Source organism: Lonchura striata, chromosome 1, assembly GCF_046129695.1.
Source record: "Lonchura striata isolate bLonStr1 chromosome 1, bLonStr1.mat, whole genome shotgun sequence".
In the NCBI taxonomy this organism is placed as follows: Eukaryota; Metazoa; Chordata; class Aves; order Passeriformes; family Estrildidae; genus Lonchura; species Lonchura striata.
In genome coordinates, this window is record NC_134603.1 from 20,192,203 (window position 1) to 20,214,381 (window position 22,179).

The window sequence follows — 22,179 nt, forward strand, 5'->3', positions numbered from 1 at the left end:
CTGCCCACCCCACCACAGGGCTGGAAATGATGTGCTCCAGGGCATGGGGCAGCCTCACCTGCCCCCATAGTCCAGTTCCCAGAGACTTCCCTGACACGCTTGCAGCATCAATGTCAGCCTCAGCAGAGAGGGACCTGCTGGAGTATTAATGGTTTAAAGCACCAGAAACCTGGGTCTGCTCCTCCAGAAATCCACTTCCAGATTGAGTGCAACAAATGGAGTTCCATTTTCACAGTTCCCACAACTGCTTGGCCCAAAATACATTTGCTTGTTTTTTTGGCAGTTTTGCCTCATGACAGTACTGCAGTGCTTTTCTTTCACCTCATATCTGGAAATAAATACACACACTTTGCTGTGAAAACTGCCAGCCAGCCTCTCACTCTTCAGTAAATTTCCAAGCCATAAGTACTCAAATTTTGCCCAGTCACCACTGCCTGTGCTGATGCTGCCTCTGAGGGGCCAGGTAGAGATAAATTCTCTACTCTCCCATCTCCACCCATCCTTCTCATCACTGCAGAGGTGTTGGACCACTGCTCCCTTCTGCAGAGGCTGCATGAGCCCTTGCAGGCACCACTGTCAGGTGGGCATTCTGTCCTCATTTGTACCCTGCTCATGAAGGAAAAAGGCAGCTGATGTTAGGTGGTATCTAGGGATAGGGTAGAAGTCTAACTGGATGGTGCAGCCACTCCACAGCAGCTGATGGGATCTCTTCACGGTCTCAGCGCATTCAGTGCCCTGGTTTAGCCGAGCTGGAGCACGTCCTGGCAGCCGGAGCTGGCAGCTTGGAGCTCCATCCTGGGAGCTGAGCTCCGGGCACGCGGGAGAGCGAGGGTGGCCGGAGCGCAGAGCCCAGGGCCGGGCTGGGTGACGGGCACCCCAGGGCCGGGCTGGGTGACGGCACACTCGGCCCCACGCTCCTGAGCCCGGCAGTGACGGTGGCACCTTGGCACTGGCGTTTCCCCTGCAGCCCTGCTGGGACAGGAAAAGCATGCTTCTTCTCCAGCTGCGTGAGCTGCTTGCTCCAGCTCCACTGAAGGGTGTGGAAGGATGCTGCTGACCACCCTAGAGAAAAGCAACAAAATTCTGCACACAAATTCTGTAAAGAAAATGTTTTATTTAAAGTGTTAAATACCATCACCAGAATGAGTTTGATTTACATTAGTTGGTGTTCATTACAGGCCTAATCTGCCCTTTTTTTTTTCCCCAACTGTAATTCCTTTTAACTTTTTAAAACGTACTATTTACAAGACAGCAGTGATCACTGGAATAGTACTATTTACATGACTAAACCATAAGTAGAATTGCAGACGTGTGAAAATTAAAAAAAATACATTAATTTTTTTTTAAAATAAATACTGCATAATGACAATTATGTACAAACCTTCCATGCGTCATGTCCTTGATTTTAAAATTTGAAATAATTTATAGAGGACTATGCATACAGGAATATGTGAGCACATCTCACAGTGTCAGGAAAATGGTTATGTATTTTTGTTTAATATCCTAGGGGATATTGTAGACTGCATGTTAGTAGTATTTATTTGCTGCTGGTAGACAGATGTCTAAATTATTTCAATAAATATAATTTTACCAGTCTGTCTATTAACTTAACAATAATCCATTATATAAACTCTGCAGACAAGACACAATCTCATTTTCTATGATATTGCACAAAGTAAAAGGCATTGTAAGTGATACTGTTATTACTTTTTCCTCTTAGGAGGCATGTACAATTTGTTAATGGGAAACTTCAACAGATTTTCAAATAAAATCAGAATAATTCTGTGTGGCCATAAAGGTAAATATAGCGTACTTCAAAAATTATTGCAAGATTTCAATATTAAACCTTAAGTAGGTATTAAAGGCATACAAAGACCCAGAAAAAAAAATGTTATTTTGTTATTAAACGTTAGCCAGTTACATTCCCTTTATAACGAAACTTAATGAGAAGCTTGAGAAGCAGCACCACCCAATGGTCGTCATCGTCTGCTACAAAACCCAGGGTTGTGAAGATCCATTACCTGCAGCAGGTTCTGGTAAAGGTGTTAAATAGCTGAGGAGTGGTACTGATAAGCTTTCTTTAAGGCTACTTTACGAACCAAAGACTGATACTTTCCAGACTGATATTACCTAATTATGTCTTTTGCAACGCAAATGTAATTTATGAAAATTGAACTTTACAGCAGAAGAACTGTATGGATTTGTATCCGTTGTTGTTTTTGTTATTTCAAAATGTAGCAATCAATTTGGTTTAGTGCAAATAAAAGTGCTTAAATTTGTTTCCTAAAAAACAATCAGGTACTTAATTTTTCATCTTTCCAAAAACCTTCAAGAAATAATAGTTCAGTCTTTGAATGAAAGGTGCTGGTGCTGAACACAAATTTATTGAAGACATCTTACAATGGCCACATGATTCCAGTATTTTGCTGTAGAATTCAATTTGAAGGTGAGAAAAAATGAAAATAAGTTACCATGCACTGTACAATAAATTGCAAAAGTTCAAATATCTTCTTTATCAAATACATGCTGAATTACATTAATGTACTCCCAAGCCATGTTGCAAAATCCTTTTCAACATGCTTGAAAAAAAGTAAGCTCTTAAACAATATTTTTCTCAAATAATTCAGAAATGCAGAACAATCTGCAACCCTGAACCAAATATGGGGCATAAGACAGTAATAAGTCAAAAGGTAGCCATTTTAGAATATGCTGATCATCCTGGGAGGTAGAGGGGGGAAAAGAACAAAAGGAAGAAAGGAGACAGGGAGGAGAGATAGAGAAAGAAGGAGGTAAAAGAAGTGTACAATTTGCACATTATGTTGAACTTTACAAGGCTTGTACCTTTTACATTTAAATAAATTTAATATATTACACTTATTTCTTGTCACATAAACAGAATTTTAAATATTTGCTAGAAATTATTTTTTTATTTTTAATATAAGTCTGCAAAAACACAGACCATGACTGGTTTAAAGAATGATAAACGTGGAGTGTCTTTGTATCACCCTGTTGCATTCTCTTCCCTTTAAAACCATGCACTAGTGAAATTTATCTTTAAAAATAATATAAACTGTTGAAAATGGCTGATTTATTCTTTTTTGTTTTTGCAAGTTGCAGCCCCAAGAAAATAATTTAAGTGTTCAGCTAAATCTGTGTCCATGCAAAAAAGTTTCTTAATTTCATACAGTACAGTATATCCACAGAACTTTATTTTTCAGAGTCCAACATGTCTGGGGTTTCACTGTGTGAACAGCTGGAGGTATGAAGCCCGCCACTTTAAGTCTTGAACCTTTTCAGTATGAAGAGTTTTCAGATCTCAAGCAACTGCTGCAAGTTGACTTTTACAGCATCCTTAGATTCTTCTTTTCTTCCAATGTCTGCTAATCCACTGACTTGTAACATGGCTCCATGGGAGGATAACTCTGTTTCTGTGGCATAACCAGACTTTAGGAGGGGAGGGCAGATAAATAAAGAAAAGGGAGCAACAAAACAGATATGCCATTGAAAAGGACTTTTGTTGCATGAAACAGATTGATTTTTTTTTTAGTTTAGTCCATGGCTTCAGATTGGACCAAAACTGAGTCCCTGAACTCCAGACCTATCAGTTCTTCATGATTTCAGTCCATCACCTGAGGGCCTTCCATAGGGCACAATGTGTGCAACTTCCTTGAGAACACAGGATCGCGTTGCAGCCCTAGAAACAGGCTCAGAAGACACAACATTAAGCATGCAGTGTTACCAGGGTTTGCGACCTGTAATTTAATTTTTTTGTAACGCTGGTTGCTATGACAACAGTTTCACAGCTGCTATGAGCGAGCATACGAAGGTCCTGTTGAACTTTCAAGAGATGATTGGGAAGCTCTTCTAGTGAGAGGAGCTAAGGTTGGGTCTACTAGGGAAGAAGGAGGGAAAAGTTTGAACCACCCAATCACCATGTTGGACAGGTCCAGTTCATCTAAAAGTATCTGTGCCACTCCCATAAAGGATTTGTGATCCATACGTCCATAGTCTCCCCAAACAATTATCTGTTAGGTAAAGCACAAGAAAATAGAAAAATTTTAGCAAAAATGTCAAAAGCTTTAATCTGATCTGTCAAAAATCTCTGCTTATTTAATTACAGCAAGGAATGAAATATCCAACTGCTGGCATAGTTTAGTTCTGTGTATCCTAATCATGATGCAGTGACAGAAATTACCTGGGCACAAATAACAGTTATCCACGATACCAGGGAAAGCCCAGTGAGAGGAGCCGATATATATAGCAGAAGCAAATTAATCTATAACTCACTTTTGCTCCCTTCTACTTGCATACTCAGTTTATACTTGCATAAATAGCTATTACTGTTGTGTTTATCTGCTCAGCAAGAAAATAAAATATGAACATTTATTGCCAAATGAAGCCTGAAAGAAATTTGAAACTCATTCAGTGAAAACTGTACAGGTGATATTTTCAGGTTCAGAGGAATATTTATTCAAATTACCTGTAAAACCTTCCCTTGGGGACTTTCTTCAAATGATAGAAGCTGCTGATAAAGTGGTTCCAGCGTTTTTCTTGCTACCTTTGTTTTCTTTTTGGCTATGCAGACTCCATTTTCTAATAGATACACCTTTACATATGGTGCTTAGAAGAATGAAAATAGAGAACAGCAGGTAAAGAAGAAGTCTAGATTTTTTTGTGTAACACACTTTCTATCACCATATAAAAATATGCTTCTAAAGGATCTATAACTTGTAAGAACAAATCTCCACAAGCAATATTAACAATTATTCCCATACAAAGCATCTATGCATTTTTTTTACTCTTCTCCTTGGGTGTATTTTTTTCTTGACTTCTTTTTGTATGTCTCTTTTACCATGAAATAATTCAGATTTTGACCTGAACAAATCAAGTATTCCTATATATAGCATCCCCATACTGTACAATATGCAAAATAGGCCTATTAAGTAAATGCAAAACTTGCAATGACTTTGGTGAAATCTGGATCAATGCTCCAAATTGTTAATAATTTAAAATTATCTACAAGGTGAGAATCAGTGAAGAAAGGACTCTGACACAATTTCTATTTTGTCAGAAGAGCTTGCTAAAAATATCATTATATTGTCCTTTTCGCATAGTGTTACAGGACATCAGATTATAAAATATGGAGTAAGTATCAAATATTGGTCTACTTTTTGAGTAGATACCTATTCCACATCTCTTGATTCCCTCTTCATTCCGAAGACTCCTATATAAAAAAATCTTCAGTATATACTTTTCTTCCTACCCCATAACTAAGGATGCCTTTGCTATTTCCAAAAATACTTCTGGGTTTCCTGGCCGCCTGATTTTTAATTTCCTCCTGAAGTAGGGATGATTTCTGGTGTATCATTTCATTACAGTATGCATTTCAATATACAACATTATAACCTACTGAGATTTGAACTTGTTAAGGGTTGAGAAAGCTGAACAGAAAAGCCAGAGACCTTTATGGTAGAATCTATTCTCAGAATCATAGAATATACTGAGTTGGAAGGGACCCATTATGATCATCAAGTCCAACCCCTGACCCTGTGCTAAGATTGTTACTAAGTTTTTTCTTCCTTACCTGGCAGTGTCTTTGAACCTGGTTTTACAACAAGGCCACGGGCTCGGATTATTTCTACTTCCAGTTGTCCTTTCTTATCCATCATTCCCACCTGAATATCTCCTAGATATCAAAAAGAAATCCCAACATTGAAATTCAGAACTACTACAAGAAATGTTGAAAAAGAATCTAGGATTCTTTTTTCTTGTGGTGACTTGTATAATCTGTTTTTCACCAATAAGTATGATCTGGATTTTAACACTACTATATAATTTAATATTTACCCTCTTCACTGCTGTTTATATTAGTAAGCAATTTAAAACCTCTACAATAACACCTTGCCTCCCATCTTCCATGCCTCTATTACTTCGTATTAATTGCTAATTCCTAAGAGTTTCATATTAAAAAAAAAGGCAGTGAGGGAATTAAGACAAAGTAGCTCTGTAAAACTGCTTGAAATCTCTTCACCATGCCTCTAGTTAAAGACAAGTTATGAAAAGATAACTTGTGAATATACAAGCCTTGTAAACACAATATTAACAAATATTTTGTGCCTAAATTACCAGTTTTTATACAATATGATCCAAGTGATTCAGAGAAAAGTTTGGTCTCATTAGCCCCATTTTAAAGACCAAAAACTGAAGAGGATGTAAAAGGCTGAATTTTCAAAGCAACTTTCTACTTTTGCATGTCTTCATAAGCATCCATGATTATATTCAACTTTGGCCAAGCTTTGGTCTTAACTGAGTTGTTCAAAACCACAAGAGAAACCTATATTTAAAGGGAATCTAGATAAATTTTATGTCCTAATTACCTGACCAAATAGAATATATCATATCTAGATGACATAAACACTTACCCATTGATGGTGTTGCCAAAGTCTGTCGTCCTACAAGCTGGCCAGGACCAAGTCCATCCAGAAAATCACTGAACTGGCTGTCTGCAGCCAACCTCACACCAGGGAAGATCAAACTAGAAATAATATTGAAAAAAACAAACAAACAAACAAAAATATACTTAAATTTGACCTTTGTTTGTTTTTTTATTTATTTGGTTGGCTTTTTGTTTTGTTTTGGCTGGGGTTTGTTTTTTTTGTTTTCTAGATGTTTTGCACTTAATGTTTGTGGGTTTGGTAGCACTGTAAGTAACTTACAAAACAATCACTGTAATTTTTGAAATCCCACAGCGTTCAACAAGCAGCAATTTAGCAATTAGGCTCCAGCATATAAACAAACAGGTAAAGAAAGCACTCTCGTCGATAATTTCCAAATTTGGATTTTTCCATCATGTTCTCCTTTTCTAACGCAGTAAAGACCACTGTTAATTATCAAAGTATTGATATGAGACCAGTTCATTAAGATACTAACGCATACCCTTACCACTGCTTCAGTTACATGAAGGTTAAATTGCTCACACTTCTCAAGTTACTGTAAATTCAATGACTAAATATCAAATGTACACAGTGATAACGTTAGACCATATACTGGTGGCTATTTTCAAAATCACCATTCATTCAAAATATGTTGTTAAAAATGTCTTTGAGAATGACATCTATTCAATAACAGAATTGAAATCCCTTGTGGCAAATGCCCAAAGTAACTTAAAATTAAAATGCTTGCCATAAATTACCCATTACACAGTAACAAGAACTAATGAAATTTGTAATGACCAATCATTAAGGAATGTCCATTTCAAATGCACATAGTGCAGCAACTTGGAAACATAATATATATTGTGCAGCATAGATGGATTGTCCAGTGCTGTGAACACCACTAATAAATCAACCCACAATAAGACTTTTCTGGGCAATGTCTCAGATATATCACTGATAAGTTTTTAGCTTAGGCTTTTATGATGTTATGATAACCATGATACATGACAGACTTGTACTTCTGCCCAGATAATTTCTTCAGGTTAAAAGTAGCAGAATCTTTGGAAAACTCTTGAGCACAGTGACCTGGAAATGCTCTGGAAATGCTTTGCTCTGCATAGCACTGAGGTATTCCAGGAGCTTTTGGAAGAGAACTTGTCCATATCTGTGTTTTACCTGGTGTACTGCACCTGCTTCCCCTCCTGACACACCTCATGATGATGATCTGACCCACCATGTGCCCTTCTCATGACACATGAGAGAAATGACCCTCCTCCTCCTGCACCAACAGTGGGACACTCTTTTCAGTCACAGGGGAAGACTTAGGCTTAGTCCATCAATGACACTGGCTTGTGAAGGGAATTCTGACTGAACAGGACCCACAACACTCACTGTGCTTCTCTCTAACAACCAGTTTCATGGAGAAACATCCCTCAGCTTCATGGAGAAATGTCAGGAAACCACAGCTGTAAATGCTGCTTACTTTCCCTCAGAGCTGTAGCTGTTCATGCTCCCATCCGTTGACTCCCGGCTCGCCTGGCGAGTCATCCAGTTTCTCATCTCCACGGCCAGCCCTGTCTCCGTGCTCCTCTGGACGGTGCTCCGCAGCTTCTTGCCCCCTGCTTCTGTTGGAGACAAAAGAGAAGCCCCCATGCCACTGTGCTGTCGCAACTGTGCACACTCCTGCTCCACATGGCACTCAGAGCCACAAATTAGTGACCTGTAAAAAACTTCCATTTAAAATGTATCAATTTTTTACTAACAGGAAAACAGCATCATAAATCTCTTTATAGGATCAGGATCTTAGTTCTGTCACCGCCTGCTTTCCAAGGTCAGACAACACAAGTCTGCCCACAGAGGCAACCAGATTTAAACAATCCATAGTCTAGCGTGTTTAAAATATATTTTCCCTGGATGAATAAATCCCTCCTAGGAATTCAATTAAAATGTTACCATGATGTCAAAACCTGAAGAGAAATGTTCTAATTCAGATGGATTATTGTTTTAAAAGCATTTGGTCATTATCTCCTAAATCAAGTTACAGATATCCATTAGTGAGGATAGTAAACTAAAAATCAAGAAGCCTTCCCATGCTTTCTTCTCTATTCACTAGTTGATAAATTTAAATTTATATTTAAAATATACAGTATTTTTATGCACAATAAGAAACTCTATTTTCACTTTCAAGAATAACAATTTTTCTATCTATTTGCATAGTTTAATTTTACAGCGTGACAGATGTCTCGGTATCAGACAAGGGGAAAAATACTCAAACAATATAATAGCATTTTAGTGTAGGAATTTTGATCAAGACCTCAACTGGATGAAATTAATAGAAATGAAGCCTCATTTTTACTTTCACTAATAAGACAGCCACTCCATCTAATTTCTAATTTTAAATGCTGTTCCTTGCAATGGGGCAAGGAATTCTGCATACTTATTTCCTTTGATCTGTTCTATACACCTCTGAGTGCAGCACAGTGATGTGTAATATACTGATAATATAAAAGAGAAAAAAAGTTTAAAAACACTACAATAATAATTCTTAAATACTGATACAATGAGGGTACAGTAATATCCAATATTGTAGGATATTGATGGACTCAATTTCCTTGTGCAGTTGTTTGTAGCATCTGGTACCCTTTACATCTTCTCTGCCTTGTCATGTAGTAGAGGTCAGAAGAACTTCTGGACCTGTGAGGATGGTGAAGCTTTAGAGATTTAAAAAAAGAAATGAACAAAAGAAGGAGACTGTCCTGAGATGAGGACTGTCATGTCCCAAGGGGAATGTGTGAGCACAAGGACTGGCTTAGAGTAAGAGGATCTGCACTCTGCGACAGGGAGTGGGAGAGAGTCCTCAATTTCAATGTGTGCACTCATTGTCACTCTCCTACAGGCTGCAGTGTGGGCTGAAGTCTCCCAGGCCCCTCAGTCAGGAGGAATATTAGGTCAATAAAGGACATGGGAAATGTAGTAATGTGGGAACTAGACATCAAAAATACCTTGAAAACCACTGCCTCCATGTCAAGAAAGATTAATAACTCCGCAATATTAAGCAGCAGTGAGAAATTTCTACGGCAGTATCATGAGTGGTTCAAATCATATTTCTTATTAAAAGCCTTCCACATATTCCTTAAGACCATCACTTTGAATCAGTACATACAAATAGTCATAATAATAGAAGTAAAAATTTTCCTCCAGAACTTCAGCTACACAAATAAATTCAGTACACAGGAGAATGAAAAAATAAATTTTATTGCATCAAAATGAAAATGCCCATCAATACCTGATGTAAGAAACACAAATAAAAAAAGTACCATACTACTACAACATACGGAAAATGAAGGTCAGAAATCAACAATGTCATTTCTTTTGGGTTGCACCATTCCAAGTGCCTGCTGGTTTATTATTTATATTCAAATAATAAAAGCTGGCAACTGACTTCCAACAGCGCTCCAGGGTTGTTCTAAAATACAAGCACTCATTTCAAAGAAATATTCCCACAAACTGCCAGGAAAATATCATGCCATAGTTTTGCAGAAAAGGTACACTTCATTATATTTACATGTGAAAGCCATACAACTCTGAAGCCCCACAGGATATTACTCTTCTAAGAACTCTTTTGATGAGTAAGCATTCATTTTCATTCAGCCTCATTGAATGATGGTCGTTCTCAATTCATTATTGTAAACATGATGTCCTTAATGCAAATTTAAAAGAAATCTCAATTTTGCATGATTCTTCAGTATCTTCACACATCTTTCAAAGATTTGGGAGTTTGGGAGAAATATATGTTCGATTATGTCATATGTGAAGGAGTACACAGTAACTTTTTAGGGCAATTTTTTTTTTTCTGACCTAAAATTGTAAGTCTGTATGCCTTCATTGTAGAAGAATAGAATTAAAAAATTAACATATCCATTGCACATCAATTTATTGAGAAATCAAGGCAGAACTCGTACAACTGCCATTCAAGTTACAGCATCCCTCTAAACCTTAATTTAAAGCAGTTTTACTTTCCCACATTCATTTTAACTGAAATAATTGGTCTGGTTCACATGACAACAGGCACACAAAGTTACAACTCTGATACAACATGAAAGTTAGAGATCTGTAGTATATCCAACTTTTGTGTAAGTATGAGTGGTAAACAGTAATTTTTTTTGACCTTAACATGGAATTTAAGGAGGGTTGAAAGGAGGTTATGTGAATAACAATTTCCCAGTTTTCAATAGAAACAGACAGTGCTCTTGAATGGTCTCCAAAAAGAAAGATCTGACCTTTCATCAATAAAGCTCCTAATCATGATGTTGATGTTTCTTGAAGTAAGAATTGCAGATTTTAACAGCAAAATGGCAGCTTGGAATAGAATTAACAGAAGACCCAGATCTGGGTGGCATGACTTCTGAGACACTGCTTTTGACATGAATATTTTTTCAGATGAAACTTGGCTAAACTAATACATAATAATACATGAGAAATATCCCCCCCTGGATTGTCCCCAATACTAGCAATATATTTGCCCCTGGAAGAATGCTAATAAATCAAAAATAATCCTACAATTCCTCAAACAATTTAAAGGCAAAGATAGTATTTGTGCCATCTATAATTTATGTTTCATAAATTCAGCATTCAAAAATTAAAAACATTTCAAGAAGCAATGAAACCACAAAATAGCTGCTCAGCTTAAAGAAATAGCCTTTGGTGCCATACTTCCAAGCTGTAGTTGGTAAAGCATCTGATTGAAGATCATATCACTTTATTAAAGCCAAACTGTTCTCCTCATTTCTGCCTGGAAATTGAAACCTCCTCTCTTGTGTTAATTTAACTACTCATGTGGCTGCATTCCATACTGGACCTAAATCAAAAGGAACAAACAAAAATATGATTTAAAATTGTTCTTTTTCTTTCAAGACTGATAATTTTGGAAAGGATATTTGTCAAGACAAGCATATAGCTGAATGAACCCAGCTAAGGCAATACTAACCTCTAGCTAAACAAGTAACTTGGGAATTATACCACTCACTCAGAAATAACTATCTAACTGGTGTCACTGTAAAAGTGGGGGTTGGTTTTATAATCCTAAAGTATATATCCTTAGACACTCATGCATGCTGTTTTAATCTTAGCAAATGAAAAGATACGGAAATGAGAGCTTAGAAGTGTACTTTTTTGTTATGTTGCTGAGTACCTACAATCAAAATAATTTCCTAAACTCTAATAAAGAACATTGAAAATGTTCTCCAAATTAGTATAAGCTAATTGCCCTAGCAAAAAGAAATTTCTCTCAAGTCCCTCAACAAAATATGGAATATATTATCTGAAAAACACCAGTTCAGATTCTCGCAGCCATATTGTAAGGACTGGAATAAATTACCAGAAATAATTGCACTGGTATTTATGAAAGCACACTCATTCTTACAGTTAATCACACTGGTAATTTAACTAATATGGTAACTGCAAATAGACTCCGCAGGCCACATTTTCTAAGTTATGGACAGAATTATTTGTTCCCACAACTTGGGAGTGCAAATCACTTACAAATTAGGGATGCAAAACTACTGATACAATCTTCAATAGCAGATGAGGAGAAGTCAAAAACTGCAGTGAATGCAGCAGATTATCTTCCATCATCTGGGATCTAGCCAGAAGAAATCCGCTGCTGGTGTGAGAGTGAGAGCTCTCAGCTTGCTCTCGGCAGGAGCTTCCTACAACTGCTCCCCAGCAGGCACAAATGCAAGAGAAGACATGGCACAGGGACAGGCAGGCTGGCTATGCCAGTTCCCAGCTGCTATGTGATCTCTTGGTAGGATTTGTAGGAAGTGTAGGGCAGCTGTGGCTTCAGAAACACACTTAAGCGCTTGAGGTGGCTCTTCTCTGCTCTCCCCACCTCACCAAAAATGCTGCAAAAAAACTCCTTCAGCATTGTCATCTCAACTCAGGAGTTAGATCCACAAAGAGAATAAGCCTTTAAGTGCCCATTTTTAAGACTAAAATTATTTACATACCTAGTTACCTGCTCCAGATATATTAACAACTGGCTAGATAAAAGACAGTCTAAGAAAATTTGAACCTACAGAAGAAAAGGGGTACAGGGTAGGTCTCAAATTCCCTTGCAGCTGCACAGCTCTGTTTCTGGAGTAGTCCAAGTTTTGTTTGCACTGAACAAGATATTTAGCTCTTGTTGAAGCATTAGGAAGCACAGCCAAGTTATTTCTTTCTCTGTGTTACCCACAGACCCCAAGCAGAAAATATGGTTTAGGATCTATTAATTTAAGCAGGATTTGGGAAACACAGATTCCATTGCCACTTGAATTTCAGCTCATTTCACTGATTCTCATAAGCCAGTGCTAACAATCAGTTTATGAAGTTTTGTATTACAGTCCTTCCAATAGACATTTTCACAGTGCATGCTGTCAGCATTTCTGAAACCCAAAGAGCATTTCAGAGCCAGGGGGAAGCTGTAACCAGGGGGTTTCTCTCACTTCTAAGGAAGAAAGGAAGATCTGCACTCTAGTTCCTGCTCCATGAGTATCTGAATGTAAAATACTGATAAATTTTGACTGGTACAGGAATGACCTTTTTTGATATGCCCAAAGCAGAGCTGCCTTCAGCAAGAAAGCTCTTCAGTATGGAAGCAGCCAGATTTGGAAAGTGTGAAAGAGTCTGGGCTGAGAGTGTCAGTCTGCCCCATACATTTTTAAATTTCTTGGGAGGCCTCACTAGTTTTTCATTCTTGGGCAAGAAACACTTTTTCACTCTTGTCCTACTCTTTTTGTTTCTTCCTCTTAACCATGCCATAATGGAGGCATGGTTAATCAAGATAGCACCCAAGAAAATGTAAAAGAAAGAACTGAATTAAATAATTAACAATAATCAACTGCAAAACTGTTGGTTGCGCTTCTGGTCAAAGGCTGGTATAGAAGATTTGGCATCCCATTCTTGATGAATTTCCTACAGGACCCAAGTAGCATCATGAATCTCATTTGTTCCTGGACAGATTGCAGCATCCTTTGTCTGTATTCTACTTCCCTGCCACGGCAAGGCTGGTCCTACGTTCAGCCAACTCCATGCCTTGTTGTGGCCATGTGATGTGAAGTCACTTTACCACATGGCTTCTGAGCAATGCTGTGGTTTAAGGCAAGCACCTGCTCCTTATTCTCTCCCACATGTTAATTACATCTGCCACTTTAATTTCACTGTTGCTCTGATGTCCATTCTCCACTCTTTAACTGATCCGTCAGCAAATTGTTAAGAGCATCAGAAAAGAAAAACTGGTTTTGTCTGTGTGTGGCACCCATCACTTTAGGATCTTCAACTTATGGTTTTATGTTCCCAAAAAGGTTTTTAAAATATTTTTACAGCACTGAACTGTAAAAAAAGAGCTGTTTTCCTGCATACACAATAAGTACTTAATGTTCCTAAAACTTTAGTAACCCTGGCATTATTATTTAGAATCACATGCTACATATAAAAAGGACACATAACCACATTGAACACCCTATGGTTTGTTTTCAGTATCTGTGCTAAGTAACACTCCTCGTAATCCCAAATAAGTATATACAGAATCAGAATCATTGTATATGTGTACAGTATATACAGAACAGAGGTCTGATGTTTGTCTGTTCCCTTGACAAATAATTTTCCCCTGGTAAGAGACAGCTGTCCCAGGGAATCAAAACTAATTAACCACAGCTGTAAGGAAGAGAAGGGTTAGTGCTGATGTAATATCCACTTGCCTTTTGGTTACCTAGCTCTGACTATATAGCAACAAACAAGCTATGCAGGTCTGCTTGGATCCTTTGTTTTTCAGGGGCTCATTACAGATCTAAACAGCCAGATGCAGATCAGGAACAGAACTACACACAGCAACTCAGGCCCTTCCAGCACCACTGCAGAGGTCTCTGTTACTAGGTGGGGCCACAGGATTTACCTGTCAAAAGCCATTTCCCTGCTGTAACCTGAACACAGAGATATGACAACAAAAAGCATGTCTTTGTAGCCCACTGCTGTATGTCCCATGTAACAAGTGACCTGAATGAACAGATCTTCAGGTGCCCTCATTTAGACCAGTTATGATCTCAACAGAGATAAATGTTCTTATTATTCAAATTATATAGGTCTATAATAATTTGTGCATATTTTGTGCATGTGTCAAAACAGAATGGCAGCATTTTATATCCACTTTGTACATCCTGTACAACAATCTATATAACTACAAAAAGTGCAAAGCAGTGGGAAATCAGTTTCAGCCCCAACCAATTAAAACCCTGAAAATCAGAGAAAATAATTACGTGGAATTACATTCTAATTTTGTATACCATTTATATAAAGAATATAGATGTACAACTATATAGGTATACATTTTCATCACAGGAACTCTTCACATCCAGTCTCTGATTTTGCCAATAACAAAGGATGATCATCCAAAGTAAACAGAAACTATTTCTGCAGTTTTAAGAGGTAATTTTTTTTTATGTTTACATGGACATTCAATTTTCTGGATGTATACCATTCTTATGTATTTATTAATAACCATTACTTCCTGCAGTGTCAAGAGCAGAATAAGAATGTTTAAGCAGCAAAGAGTACCTATATTGAGGAGCTTAGAATTGCTTTTTTTTTCTTTTTCATTATATGAAGTGAAAGATACTTTCTAAATATGGAATAATGGCAGTAACTCTTTTCTTTATCCCAACCTCGATTATTTTTATTGTAGCAAGGGTCATCACATGCACTATCAGACAGATCTGGGTAACGTTTTTGAATGATGCAGCAAATGTGTTGAAACAATTCAACAACTTCTATTAAGGCTTAATTAGGTAGATGGTGCCAAGAACTTGGATGGCTACTGAGATTACTCAAATTAGAAACAGCTCTTCCTCCATTGCTTTGTCTAAAATGAATAATGATCCTATGCAAATACCATTATTTAAATAATCACAGTTCACAAACAACAGAGCAAATTTCACACTGTAATGAACTATTTTCAAACTACTGCTATTCAACATTTACCTCCCCAAACTGAAACAATGGCAACACAGTGCGTTGCTGTTCTGACTACATTCTTGACGTTGACATTGAAAAATGACAATTACAGCACATAGATATTAGACAGGTTTTTACATGCTTATGTAGGTACCTCCAGAGATGCAACCTATCATACACCGTAGCTTCACTGCTGCTGCTACAGCCATATCCAAATTATCTGTGAACTATTCAGGTACATGCTGCAGTGTAACCAGCCTCTCAGAAGTGAAAGACAACTATAAGAGAAATACATCTTTAAAAATCTACTGGGCATTTCTAACTCAGGTTGAAGTATGTTGTGCTTTGAATGCCAATCTTTCTGCACTTTCTTCCACTTTTCCCTTAGTTTTCCAGAACACGTGATTTTTTTTGTCACACTCTTTACTTTGCCAGCAACAGCATACTTTTTTTTTTTTTTAATTATGCTTACTTTTTTAAAGGTCTTATCAATTTTGGCATCTACAGCCACTTCATTAGTATAGTACCTGAGTATAACTTGTAAAAACACTTGTGACTTGCTCGAAATGCCTGCTATACTGCCTCCACCCTCAAACTCAGCCCATGGAGCTGCAGAAATGGGACAGACTCACCACCATGATGGAAAGACTGACCCAAGTCAGCCCCTGAACTGTGCCCTAACGGCAAACAGAAAAAATTATCAACTATAAACTTAAATGCCATGCAGATTCTTACAGAACAATTATTATTGCATATTCAGAGTGCTTTTTATCCTCCAAGATGACTGACCCCACCACTGCATGCAATGTGCAGCAGATGATCTCTGGTGTGTTAGCATCAATTGATGCAAGATCTTTAAATCTTCATCTCTTACAGGATAACCTGTCACAGGGCATTATACCCTTCTTTCATATCCTTCCTCGGCTCTGCCAATGAACATTCCACATAAACAAGGTCATCTTTACCACCAAGGCCAAAATGTAGGCCAATTCCCCCAAGATGATGTAGTTATTTTCGTTTTCTTCATAGCCTGATACTCCTATATTACTTTACTCTTTTTAAGATGGCAATTTTAAAGGATAACTACTTCATGTGCAGAATTCTCTTCACTTCAGTAATTACTGCGCTAATGAATTTATTGTTACTACTTCCCCCATTTTCTATTTCTGGTCAAATTATTGTCTGCTTGTTATTGTCTACTGGGACCTCCAGAGGGACACTGTGATCTGGCAGTCTAACCACAGGAACAGAATCCAGGAACTGCTGTGTTTTATTCCAGCTGTACCAATGTGCAGTGATTAAGCAGTGAGAAATGCTACTGAAGCCATTACCAGTTGTCAACTGAGCATCTCAGCATACCCTTAAGTAAGTCCTGAGTCTTCACTCAGGGGCAGCACTCCCTCTGACACCTATGTGGGATCAAACAACCCCTCCAGCAAGTTTCCCAGCTAATTGTCAGCCAGGTGACAGGAGAGTACAATGTGCTTCTATTCCTGCTGAACTCCTGCAGCAACACTCAGATACTTATTTCAGTAGATATCAATATGCAAAACTGTAATGTAACTTCTTCTCAGCTAACGCAACTAATTTTTGCTATTTTTGGCATGATTGTCTTGGACTGGAGAACATTCTGTGGCTTTTTTTAAATTGTCTTTTGTTTTTCTAACATACTGGGAGACCAACATGCTTTCCAGTTCTTCCTGAATTAATTTATGTCTTAAATTATCATAAATTATCTCTTGAATTGTCTTCAGCACCTGCAAAGCATTTGGCTTTCCCCTTCAATCTCATAGCTTCGCTACCACCCAAAAACTTCGGCAAAGGAAGATATTAAATTGAAGTATACTCCCTTTTGGTGGGCATAGTTCTGCATACAGACCTTGCCATGACCAGCAGCTCCACAGCTGCACTCCTGGCAACGTGCTATTTAACTGTTTATAACAACACTTCAGTGTAAATGCAAATTAGAAGTGAACATAAAGAGAGTATAAAAAGGAAGTCATAGTGAAAATTTATGACAGTAAACAATACACAGTGTAATTTGAGAAAGCACCAAGTTACCAGTCCCACTCATAAAAACAGACATAGGCTTTCTAGTGATCACATCATGTGACCTGAGCCTCTTTCTTTTCTCTGCATGTTGGATAAATCTACTTCTTCTCCAGTAAGCTTCTTGTACATAAGAATTAATTCACTCAGTTATTCACGGGAAAGTTTAGTACACTCATGCACTACCTGTAAGCATATCATGTGCATGAGTCTTTGCACTAGGACTACACAGACATCTAAAAGAGTATCACAGGCATTTACATTGGAAATTCTCTTATCTTTTGACAATCACAAAATTTCTTTAACAAAGCCAAGATTTCAGAAAAAAATATGAGGCTTGGAATGCTTCAAGAGCATTCAGATACTGATTTGTACTCTGTCCCTATACCTCTTCAACAATTTCCATATAAATTAAGTCTGTTCTAAGTGGTATTTGACACCAATTCTCACTTCAATATGCAGGTCATACATTTTATCATCAATGAATCTAACAAAGTAAAATGCAAAAGACATCTCTAAAATCCTCGATACTTTGACAGCATAAATAATTTTCTCTGGCACCATGTTAGCCCTGTGTGTATACATGCAGACATGCCACAAGGAAAAAGATGATGTAAAGAACTATGTTCTAACACCTTTTACTAGATGTGACTAAGAATAATAGACTCCTAAATAATGAATGTGCATAAACTTGAAGGATTAATCTCAACTGATCAGCAAGTAAGAAATGCTATTTTAAATAGCAGCTCCCTGTACAGCAAACCTGGCCAACCATGGCAAGTTGAGGCCTAGCCATGACAAATTCCCCTGTACTCTGCATTGGTGAGGCCACACTCTGAGTACTGTGTTCAGTCTTGGGTCCTCCAAGGACACTAAGGTGCTAGAAGGTGTCCAGAGAAAGTCAACAATGCTCTAGAAAACACGGCTTATGAAAAATAGCTGAGGGAGCTGGGCTTGTTTAGCCTGGAGAAGACTCAGGGGGGACCTCATCACTCTCTACAACTCCCTGACAGGAGGCTGTAGTGAGGTGGGGTTCAGTCTTTTCTGCCATGCCTGCAGTGAGAGGATGACAGAAAATGGCCTTAAACTGAGACAGGGGAAATTCAGATTAGATACTAGAAACAAAAATTCACTGTTAGGGTCAGGCATTGGAATAGGTTGCCCAGGGAGATGGTGGAGTCACCACCCCTGGAGGTGTTCAAGAAGTGTCTGGGTCTGGCTCTGGGTGATGGGGTTTAGGGGTTACAGTGACAGTGCTGGGTAGTTGGACTGGATGTTCTTGAAGGTCCCTTCCAACCTTCATGATTCAAACTCAGGGCTACCAAAACCAGCAAACAGCAGCCTTCCCGCAGCCTACTTCTTCAGTACATCACAGCTTGGATGCCAGGGCTTAAGGGGTCTCCTTCTTTAATCAGCCAACATGTAAAGGGATCTTCTTAATAATAATCATGTTCAAAAATAGCTAAATAGCTTCAAAAATTATTAATTTGTTGTATTGAGTTGATTGCTACTAAATTATTTCTGAACTTGACAGTACTCATATTCTTTCATACCAAAAGATACACATCTGGACGAATATATCCACTTCAGCAGTTAATAAAAAAAGTGTTCAAGAGAGTATCTCTTGAAGATAATAATGTGTCAACAGGTCATATTTTCTAGATTATCTATTTGTATTAAAAATATGACTGAGTGTGAAATGTAAAAAAAAAAAAAAAAAAAAACCAACAAAAAAAAAAACTAAAGAAAAAGAAATGCACCCTTGTAGCAGGTTATCTTTTTTAAGCTATCCACTATGTGCAGAAATAACTACATCGTGAGGACAGTTACTTATGAAATGGGTCTGACACCTTTTTCAGGTTAAACTGTAAAAGAATATTTGTATGTGAACACGCAAGTGCATGTACCACAGCTACTTTAATTACATTACATTAATCTAATTGCATAAAAACTCATAAGACAACAAATTCCAATTTGAGTGCACAGGTGACTTGCAATCCAGAAAACACATTGTGATTTTTTCTTTCTAATCCCACTGAGAACACTTGGGAAATGATCTTCGCTGTCATGCCTGCCCTTCCCTCTGTAATCTGGTATGTCTAAATTGAGGTAACACAAACTCAAATCCATAAAACTGCATAGCAGTTCCATTTCTATTTTTTTCATAGGAATTAATGAAATGCATTTTAAGTGTAGTCTGCATCTAAATAGGATCAGATAACATACATCAACACAATATGTGACATGTTCACCATTACACAATCTTTTAACACTTCTCTTTGAATAATTTGCCAGCAAAAAATAAATAAATCATTACAATTATCCCTAAATTTACAGATATTTCTCTACTGAGTTCCATGTACTTTGTATTTCTTTGAACCAGTGAACAGTTTTAAGCAAACACAGATTCCACTAAGGAATAAATTAAATGCTTCCTAGAGAAGTAAAGAGAACAAAGTAGAACAAAACAAATCAATACTCCAATTTCACACAGGATTAATGCAATTATTGTAGCTAAAAATCAGGACTGAAAAGAAAAAGCTTCAGAAATGATAAAAAAAATAATCTTTAAAGAATATCTAAACATGTTTGGGATAATTTATGATCTTTTCAGTGTGTGCTTTCAGCCATAGTGTTTATTAGCACATCAATAGTATTAAAAATGCCATCTGAAGCCTACCCTGCAGTCTACTGGCAATATTTTGCAGTTCACTTCATTGTTCAAGGCAGGGAGCAGATGAGAGTACTGAAGGACAGCAGAGTTTGCCCCAGGGGGCAGCCACTTCTTTTCCACTGAAAGGGGCAAGCTGGCCAGCTCCAGAGTAAGAGCAGGGAAAAACTGAGGGACCATGCCTTGGGATACAATCAGAAATCAGAGATGCTTTGGAGAAAAAAATCAGACACTGTTGCACATCAAAAGATAAATCAAAACACAAACACTAGAGACACACATTACCCACTGAACTCGCAGCCTGAAATGTGAAAGGTGATAAATGAACATGCAGATATTTTAAATAGATCATGAATGGTGTACACACACAGCTGATACATGTTTGTGTAGCAGCACTGGACATTGGTTTCTCTGTTTTATAGTGTGTTTTATATATTTAAGGTGCAATTTGCTCCATTAATTTTAAAGAAATTAAAAATCTTCAATTAGTTCTGATAAAACAAGGGAAAGCACAACACTTCATTCTATACATAAACATATAGATTACTTTCTTTATGAAACCAGTATACTCAAAGCAAACTCATGAAGTCCAAGTTCCATCCTCGTAACACAATTTGGTGCCATGTATAACTATGTGTGTACATTTGCACATTCCAAATAGCAAATCTTTTGGGGGGGCATGGCTACTCAGAAAATTCACTGCATTTCTCTTGTTAGCATTCCACCTACACTGCTGCCTCTAAGGAAAGTGTACTTGGGACCAGTATTTAATTGCTCAACTCTGGTGGTCCATACAAATTATGTTGTAATGACAGACAAGGGTTACCTGAACAAGCCCGCAGACTGTCACAAAAGCACCTGTGAAGAAGTGTGGTTTGTTTTTCATATGAATGAGCAGAAAATGGACAGAGTGGAAAGACGATCTCTTTTATTTCTCCACCCAACATAACTGAAGTTCAGTAAGCAACTTCATTCCCAAAGTGAAGATAAAGATCGTCTGTTAAATCCCACCTCATTCTCCGGCTACAAGCACGGTGCTACCAATGTCTCTTTCGGCCCAAGCCACTCTCCATACTCGCATCCCCCATCCAGCTCCTCGCCCAGAGCCGGCGCCCGGCGGCCCCCGGCCCCCGCGCACACCTGCGGCCACCGCGCCCGGCCCCTCACCTCCGTCCTCCTCCTCCAGGGAGTTCATGCAGGGAAAGTACACCGCCAGCGCCTCGAAGGAGGCGGAGAGGCTGCTCCGGCTCTGCGACCGCTGCATGGCGCGCCCGCCGGCCGCCGTCTGCCGGCCCATCTTGGCCGAGCGGCACCCGCCTTTGGCGCGGTACAAGAAGCGCGGCGTCTTGGCGGCGGGGCTGAGGGCGGCGGGGAGCGCTGGGCGGGCTGCGCGCCGCGGAGCTCGGCTCTGCCCCGCCGTGCCCGGCTCTGCCCCGCCGTGCCCGGCTCTGCCCCGCCGCTGCTCTCGGCGGGGCGGGCCGCCGCAGCCAGCACGGAGCCGCCTACCAGCGGGGCGAGCAGTCAGCCGGCGGCGCGGGGCTCCGGGCGGGCGGAGCGGGACGGCGCCGTCGTGCGAGACTCGCGGGCGGGACGGCCCGGCCGCGGCGCTGTAAATACCGACCGCGCCGGAGGCAGGACCGGGGCACGGCGCCGGCCGGGAGCGGCGGGACGTCCCGCAGGCACCGCCCGCAGACTTTGTTCTCCGCCCGGCTCCCGCCGGGCTGGCGAGCGGCCCCTGCGCGGCAGCAGGCGGGAGGGGCGCGCCGGGGCTGGCCGGGGCTCGCAGGGGTGCTGGAGGCGGAAGGCTCCAGGAGGGGCGGCCCCGTGGCTCGGCACGGACCGCAGGAGGCAGCGCGGCCCCGGCGGCGAGCGGGGCTGGGCAGCGCTGCCCCCACTCCTGGCCGGCAGCGCGCACCCGCAGCCAGCGGGCCCGAGTCCGCTCTCGGGTGGGCTCTGTAAGAGAGGGAACGAACCACTGGAGCAGCGAAAGGCTCAGGTGGGAAGGCGTCCCTGGGTCACAGGGTCACAGAGCCAACT

General features: G+C 39.5%; 1 protein-coding gene across 48 annotated transcripts in view; it reads right to left on the reverse strand.

Annotated features, from left to right (window-relative positions):
- Positions 1-1,094: 1,094 nt before the first annotated feature.
- Positions 1,095-22,179, reverse strand: part of RIMS2 (regulating synaptic membrane exocytosis 2) — a 447,453-nt gene continuing 426,368 nt past the window's right edge. For 47 of the 48 annotated variants that reach the window (XM_077782606.1, XM_021546524.3, XM_021546510.3 and 44 more), the window contains 5 exons: positions 7,918-8,059; positions 6,423-6,535; positions 5,585-5,686; positions 4,481-4,620; positions 1,095-4,025 (listed from right to left, as the gene is read on the reverse strand). In XM_077782606.1, coding sequence (XP_077638732.1) covers positions 3,807-4,025; positions 4,481-4,620; positions 5,585-5,686; positions 6,423-6,535; positions 7,918-8,059 — 716 coding nt within the window. In that variant the 3' untranslated portion in view covers positions 1,095-3,806. Of the gene's footprint in view, positions 4,026-4,480; positions 4,621-5,584; positions 5,687-6,422; positions 6,536-7,917; positions 8,060-21,309; positions 21,455-22,179 lie in introns of those variants that run through there. The other variant, XM_021546548.2, reaches the window with a different exon arrangement.